The 8,153-nt window shown below is 41.3% G+C and overlaps 1 protein-coding gene across 1 annotated transcript in view; it reads left to right on the top strand.

The window, feature by feature from the left end:
• ttll3 (tubulin tyrosine ligase-like family, member 3) overlaps positions 1–8,153 on the top strand; it is a 9,573-nt gene continuing 1,420 nt past the window's right edge. Inside the window, exons 1-10 of the mRNA XM_008307039.1 lie at positions 1–4; positions 910–1,004; positions 1,120–1,288; positions 2,302–2,351; positions 2,458–2,586; positions 2,699–2,813; positions 3,186–3,302; positions 3,416–3,593; positions 6,438–6,586; positions 7,785–8,028. Coding sequence (XP_008305261.1) covers positions 1–4; positions 910–1,004; positions 1,120–1,288; positions 2,302–2,351; positions 2,458–2,586; positions 2,699–2,813; positions 3,186–3,302; positions 3,416–3,593; positions 6,438–6,586; positions 7,785–8,028 — 1,250 coding nt within the window. The remainder of the gene's footprint in view (positions 5–909; positions 1,005–1,119; positions 1,289–2,301; positions 2,352–2,457; positions 2,587–2,698; positions 2,814–3,185; positions 3,303–3,415; positions 3,594–6,437; positions 6,587–7,784; positions 8,029–8,153) is intronic.

Below are 8,153 nucleotides of genomic sequence, written 5' to 3'. Positions count from 1 at the left end.
ATGGGTATGTCGGTCCAGTTTAAGATGCCTGCTTGACCCAATTTACATCCTCCTCCAGTAGCTGCACACACCAAAGTAGGTGCAGCATGTCATAGTATTTATAGTAAAGCCTTCTTGATTTTTTTTTCAGCGGCTGGGAAAAACACTGAGTTACTACATGCCGTTTTGGGCTACAGGTGAAACTGTGAAAAGGTAAATTTGGAAATAGGAAACAAATACTTGAATCTACCCGCCTATATTATTTTATGACTACACTCAAGAGACAATATTGGGGCTCAACTATTTTAAAAAATGATCACTGTTTTTGTATTATGTCCAACCAACAAGCTAAATTAAGTTAATAGAATTAACTTTTCCTCTACAATAACAGGTTTTTTGTTGTTGTTTTTTTTGAATTGCCAGTGAGTTAAGATCGGGCACTCAAAATCCTGTAGTCAAGGTGAAGACAAATTAAGTTCTCAAGCCAGTTTCATTGAGATTTGGGTTTATATTACACATAATGTTAAGCTGATGCAAATACCAACAATATTATGTCAACCCAACTCATCAAATGCTTAAATAGTTTATCTAAATTCATAATTTAGATTTTATTTTTAAATCTTGTAACCATGCATGCAGATTGGTGCAATTGGTGTGTATTACTTTTTAGAGTGTAGTAAATCTGTGTAAGTATATACCCTGTAATATGATGTGAAAACAATGCAGTTTAACATATTTCTGCTTTCTCCTCAACAATTTGCACTGATCAGCTGATGAGAGAACCGCACATAAGTAACATCATCTGCAAATGAGCAGTAAGTTAAAAGACATTTACATATACAAAACATATGTGTTCACACACACTTGTTACTTTATATTCAAATCTGAATGAGCAATTTGTCCCAGTGTTACAATCCACGGTTGCTCCAGCGGAGGGGAGGTTACGTCGCAGTGTGCCAAGTCTGCCAGCAATCAAGCCAGACAGGCTGAAAACAGCTAAAGCACTGGTGGAGAAGGCACTAAAGGTGATTATATGTTGAAACAGATTTCACTTTGATACCAATGCATGTTTAGCCACTGTCCTTTTGTGTGATATGTGTGTTGTTGTTTTTTTTCTGTCTCTCTTCCATGTATTCTCAGTTGAGGAAAGTGTTTTCAGTGCAGGGACCGTATCCTGTGATTCGTGCTGCCTTATGGGCCAGAGGATGGGTGGAACGTCGTTTTCCCCATCCGGTCCAGAGAACACCTCATTGTCATGGCGATGAGGAGGATGATGGGGATGATGGGGATGACAGTGCTGATCTTACTAGTAAGACAAATGGTTTAAAAGAGAAAAATTACAATGTCCATGCCGGGAGGATCCCTCAAGTCAAGTCTGGGATCTCTCTCTGCCTGGACTGTGTATCTCACAGCTGTCTACATTTTATATCCATCATTGTCCAGTGCACATCACTGTATGCTTTATAATCTGATTTGTTGGCCATCATTAAGCCGAAGGAGATAGCAGGATTGATATATTTTTATGTACAAAGCAATGCTGGCTAAATTCCCTTCTTAATGTGTAATTTTCTATCAGTTACCAACAGCTGTTGTAATTCCCACTCATCTGACCGGCTGCTCTACAGGGTGCCCAGGATTTTCTTTGAACTCAATCGAACAGGCTTCTTCCATTTTGTACCCAGGTCCATAAATAACTTTCAGAACACACTACAGCTTAATGATTTTGTCTCCCTGTGAGAGTGGCTCTGATCAAAAGATGTGTAACTGAAGAGTGCGATTGCTTCTCCTAAGCTGGATTTTGTCCTCTGTATCTTAATCCCTTGGTTGTTTTAATGTGCTTTACTTCTGTCCCCTGTCAGTTGTTGTCATGCTTGATTTGGTAATCTTTTCTAACTTAATAATGGCGTGCCTTCCTAAGCAGGTCTCTCTCAAAAAAAAAAAGTTTAATCTCAAGGGACTTCCTGGTAAATTGAAGTCGACATAAAGCCTGCACACAGAAGAAGCAGCAAAAGATAAGGCTTTTTCCAAGAACAAACATCATAAAGTTTCAGTGTAAAATAATTTTTTCAGTCATCCGTATTTTGTTGTGTCTAAATTTTCATCTGACAGATCAGTGACGTCCTGCTGTATCTGTAAAAGCTACAAGTACAGGAGGAGTTTATCTATATGTAACTGGAGCACTAGATACATGGATACACCTGCACATGATAAACGATACACTGTGTACCATATTACGGACCCCTACCCTTAATACACGCCCCTTTAAGCTTGCGCACACACACCACATAGACACACACACCTCTTATCTTTTTACAGACAGAGCGGGTGAAGGCGAGAAAGAGGAGAACCTCAATGACATGTATGACCTCATGGTAAGATAACGTTTAAGTGAACCAACTAGCCTGACAATGATGTCTAGCACAGCGTGACGGCAAATGCATTATCTCCTTGTGTCTTCTTATTCTTAACTTATTCTAGTCTCGCATGGTTCGAAATGAAACAACATATTTCTACTGGACGACTCGGCGGGATTACGTAGACTGTCGCTCATTACGGAATGACCAAATGACCAACCACTATGCAAATGCTGCAACATTCACCACCAAGGTCTCTGGGGAGTTACTAATGATTGACTGGCAGAAATGCAAGTTGCTCAACTGAAGCCATAGGTCAACTCGTTCTCCCCGTCTCCTCTTACATGTAATTGTGTTTCTTTCAGGTGGGGCTTTGTGTTAATCTGCGTAACCTCCAGTGGTTTGATACAGCGGATCCTGACACCTTTTTCCCAAGATGCTACAGGCTTGGGGCAGAGGATGAAAAGCATGCATTCATAGGTCTGCTGTATGACCTGGTATCATCCATCCATCCATTATCTTTACACCACTTAATCCTCACTAAGGTCGCAGGGGGTGGGGGGTGGGGGGGCTGGAGCCTATCCCAGGTGAATTAGGGAGAAGGCAAGGGACACCCTGGACAGGTCACCAGTCTATCACAGGGCTACACTTAGAGACAGACAACAAGGGGGTGAAGGGGAACTTTTAATATAATATTGAATAAGTGTTAAGGTGTGAGTGAAACATGTAAAAATCATGTTTGGGGGAGAATGAATGTAATGACAAGTGTAAATGGAGCTTTTAAAGCAGAAAATGCCTTTTCTCTCTCTCTTGTACTTTTATCCTGTCTTTTCTTTATCCATACAAATGAAGAGGATTTCAGAAGGACAGCATGCACCAGCCTGCTGCAGTATGTGGTTGAGACAAGTCGATGGAGAAGAGACAAATCAGAGAGTGAAGAACAAAATGCCAAGAACAGTGTCTCTGAAAGTAAAAAGTCATTTATCAAAAAAAAAAAAAAGGAAAAAAAGCATGATGTGTTGAATGAAGTGGAGGACGAGGAAAAAATAACTCTGCTATATCATCCTTGCTTCTCCCTGCAGAATTGAATTTGGAACATCGATTTGTTGGTCCAGAAATGATTGACACGGCTCTTCACGTGTGTCAAGACTTCCTCATTGCTTTAAAGCACGGTGACATTGACGTGACTGCAGAAACACCTCCCTCAGTAGAGGAACAGCAGTGGGCAGAGTTTCTGCAAGACTACTACATGGTTGTGCAGTAAGTATGTTTTCTGGAAGCTTCTAGGGTTTGATAAAATTATCCTCCTTAGATCACCCTAATTTTATCTGCAGGACTTACAGTTCAGGTCAGCTTATTAAATCAATCTAGGTTATTTCAGACAGTACACTTAGATAGTGGTTAGATTTAACCATTTATTTCAGCATGACATACATTTGTGTCTGGTGGTGACTCTGATCGAGTGACGCTCTGGAACAATCTGACCAAGCATCACACAGACAGTTCCATAGATCATGGATTCACAGGCCTTCACATTCACAACATTTAAAAGGAATACAGTATGAGCACGGAAACAAGGAGATCAATTTAAATGGTCCTTATTATACAAATCCAGTTTTTGGCTCCTTATCATTTTCCTCTCTGCCAGTGACTGAACAGAGTAGATGCAGAGGTTTATTTCAGCCCTCTTTGTAAAATTGTAAGAGTTATAATATTGAAGCTTTAAAAAGAGAGGAGGTTGGGGAGGAGGGTGAGATTTGCAGATCTGTAGATGCTGGTATAGCAGCGATGTGGTGAGCATGGAGCAGGCAGAATGAATGAAAGCTGCCTCAGTTACAGAGCACGCTGAGAAGGTGAACTGCACTCTAGTAAACACTTGTACAGAAAAGGGCCTTGTGACTCCATAACTTTGTGCCCATCACACACAAAAGTTCATTTCTGACAGGACACTGTAAGATTTAACCATTTATTTTAGAATGACATGGAGGTGACTCTGCTTGAGTGATGCTCTGGAATGATCTGAGCAAGCATGACACAGATAGTCCATGAAATCGCAAACCCCCAAACCTGTGTTGCCAAAGGGAGAAGATGAGCAGAGTCACCTTGAAATGAAATGGACTTTAATGAAATTGGCGTTGTTTGTAGCGACAAGTGTGTTGCATTTCCTTTGAATTCGTGCAGGCATGCACAGCCTTCACATCTGGATGCAGGGGATCAGTGGCATGCTGAATGTGCACAGATGAACATTTGGCAAGGCCCTGTAATAGTGACTTGATACAAAGGAAGCATACTATGTGAGATATGAGACTATGAATGGCGTAGGGCATGATGCATTATCTTTGGATTTGTGCAAGCATGCATGACCTCCATTGACTGACATGAAACAGTGCACAAATTTTATGTAGTTATCACAGATTACATGTAATATGTGCTATTCATGGCTTTTAAGCAATATTTGATGGCATTCAGGCACAGGAATGTTCATACGCTACAGAAGTTGAGCAGAAGGAATAGGCTGTGTAGCTTAGGTGAGAGATCACAGCGTTAGAATAGGATGTAGAGGTGGACAAACCAAGGCTGGGACAAGCCCTTCTCAGAGTTTGTGTTGAACAGAGGCAAATGTTGGCAAGGCAGACTGCACGGAGAAATGTTGGAGTACAGATGTGACTGAAGAACACTCTTAATAATATTGACTGATGCTTCATTATCACAAAACATGATGATGTTTCCTCTGTCATTTATCTTCCTGTAGGAAGGGGAATAGGTTATAACAGAGTGGTAAGCTAGAAGCTAGCAGGCAAGGATAGAAGTTCCTTGGCCATATATCTGCAAAACATTACTGATTAAAGAAGGCCCCAAAAACCTGCCAAGACAGCAGCGTCAGATAAGAATTATGAGGTGACCAGTGATTCTACTTCAGAAGGTTGTGCTGGAGCCTGTCTAAGTTGACTTTGGGCGAAGGCAAGGTCACTAGTCCATCATAGGGTCAGCAGAGACAGGCAACAAGGTGCACTCACAATCACACCTACGGACCATTTAGAATAACCAATTAACCTAATCACGTCTTTGGACTGTGGGAAGAACCTGAAGCTCCTGGTAAAACTCATGCAGGCACAGGGAGAAAATGCAAACTCCACACAGAAAGGCCTAAGGATCTTTGAGCTGTGAGACGACAGTGTTAGTCATACACTACTGTCTCACCTGTACCTGCTATTCTATTTTGCACAAGGTGTCGTTGTGTAGGGGAAGAAATATGGCATAGAGCAGGACTCCCAAAGAAGAGCTGGCTCTTTTGGCTCCCAAGCGGCTCTTACTGTATTATCATCTGTAGCCTCATATTTTAGCCTAACTTGGCAAATATGAATGCTTTGTGTGTTGATAAACCCTTTTGAATTTAGTGTTTTTTAGAAGCCTTATAATGGCTTAATTTTGTGCATTTTTATGTTACAAAAGCAGGCATTCTTACTTTTGTTTAATATTTTAATCAAACTTTTAATGTTAATTTAACATGAAAACTAATGAACAAAACACTTCAAACAAACCAAAAGAACAGAACCAGAACAAAACTGAGTTCAAACACCAAACAGTATGTCTTTAGTGCAGGTTTGCATTCAAAAAAAATTTAATGCCTCAGCTTGGCTGGGCTGATGTGATTTCTCCTCTCAGTTATTATCTGCCCTGTTTTTGAGAAGACTTTCTCAGAGGGAACAGATGTTGCCACAATACACAGTCTCCCCTCCATCAGCTTCACCAGGTGGGGGAAGACTGAGGCCTTGGTCTGCCACCAGCTCAGTGGGTCTTCTGCTCTTTGGATGAGGGCCTCTTCAAGATAGCATCGCATCTCCATTATAACGTCAGCCCTGGCACTAAATCCTCACACATGATTGGCCACAAGGCCACCATGCTATCAATCAAAACAAAGTTCTGCCATGAGCTGAGCTGAGCCACTGAGCAGCGAGGAAAAAAAGTCGGGAGCCGGCTCGCACTCGATGGAAGGTGATTCTTCTGATTCACCGTAGAGCCGATGCTTTACATCTGTGATTTACTTTTTTTTCCTCCATGATGTAAGATTTGCAGTTCTAATATTAAAATATTTGTTTGCAGCAAAGGTGCATTGATCAGGGGCAGCAGTGTGTTTGTGGAGCACTGCCAGGCCATGTTAAACAGACTGAAGGAGGTTTGCCCTCAGCTGGACACTGATGGACTAAATAACATCTGGATCATCAAACCAGGTGCCAAGTCAAGAGGAAGAGGTGAGGCTCTGTTCTGTAATAGCATTAACATAATAATAGTGTGGTAATCTTATATGTTCGTAATTTATATTCTCTGTATTATATGGGGGCGTTATTGTAGCAAAACTATTTGTCCATGCGTATGGAGAGTTGTCTGTCTGTATCTCAGTCCGTTCGTCTGACGTGAGATTTGTCAATGCGTAAAAGAAGTTGTCAATGCGAACCGGAATTTGTCTGTCTGTAACTACGTATTCAAATGTGTAAAAAATCTGCTCATCTGTCTTAAAATGTGTACATGTAGTAAGAGTTGCCAATATGTACAAAGAGTTGTCAATGCGTACAAAGGTGTTACAAGTTGAAAAATGTACGTATTCGAATACAAATCCTGCTAATACAGACAAATCACCAGTTAATAATCAAGCAGCTTCACCATTGGCTGTTTTTTTACACATGACTTTTGCTACACTTCTGCCGTGAGAGAATCTGAAACTTAAGAGTATGTGAAAATCAGGGTTTTTGTGTCCTGAGCTCAGGCTCACAGGATTGTCCATTGTAGCTGCTACTGCTCTGCTGCGCTCTGCCACAGTAGTTATCAGGCAGCGCTGTGCATCAGAGTGTTTGAGCGAACGCCACACTACGAAAGAATCCCGACAGGTATATGTAAACAAGCAAACTCTTTAATGCTGGTGCTACTTCATGAATGTTTTTGCTCAGCGACCCATAAACTCAGCAGATGTAACTCGTTCACTTATACCTGTAATATTATATTTTTAGATGGCTCAACAATTGCCTCACTAATTACAAAAACTGAAAAAAACACTAACATGAACATGTGCAGTCGGGATTCCATCGTATTCTGCACCCTGCCTCACAATGTCATGTACGCCCAAAGACTGATGCACAGCGCTACCTGATAGCTACTGAGGTACAGAGCAGCAGACCGGTAGCAGCCACAATGGACGATCCTGTAAGCCTGAGCTCAGGACACAAAAACCCTGATTTTCAGATACTCTTAAGTTTCAGATTCACTCACAGCAGAAGTGTGTTTGTTGCAAATGCAATAAACCCAAAACACAGGTGCTTTGTTAATAAGGCCATCCTTCTATTTTAGACACTGAAATTTTATCTGTCAAAATTGCACTCATGATGTTTTTTTGGCAATTCTGGTGTCACCTGTTTTTATTTTTTTCCATGTGACTCCTCCAACCTCCCCCACTAGGCATCATGTGTATGAATCGCCTGGATGAGATTCTGGCCCTCGTGGACACTGACAGAGCGCTGATGAAGGACAGTAAATGGGTTGTTCAGAAATACTTGGAACGTCCACTGTTGGTCCACGGAACCAAGTTTGACCTCCGCCAGTGGTTCCTTGTTACTGACTGGAACCCTCTGACTGTGTGGTTCTACAAAGAGTGCTACCTGCGGTTTTCCACTCAACCCTACTCAACAAAAACTCTGGACAGGTCAGACAGAGGGTCAGACAAAAGAGAAAAATAAAGACTACATAAATACATATACTTGTGCTTTACCTTTACAGTATCTCATATCTAGAGTTATTTGTGGAGGGATTGATTTGAGAATGCATGTA

This window comes from Stegastes partitus, unplaced genomic scaffold, assembly GCF_000690725.1.
Source record: "Stegastes partitus isolate 25-593 unplaced genomic scaffold, Stegastes_partitus-1.0.2 Scaffold51, whole genome shotgun sequence".
NCBI classification, from domain to species: domain Eukaryota; kingdom Metazoa; phylum Chordata; class Actinopteri; family Pomacentridae; genus Stegastes; species Stegastes partitus.
The sequence above is the reverse complement of the archived record's forward strand: the minus strand, read 5'-3'. Positions and strand labels throughout refer to the sequence as shown.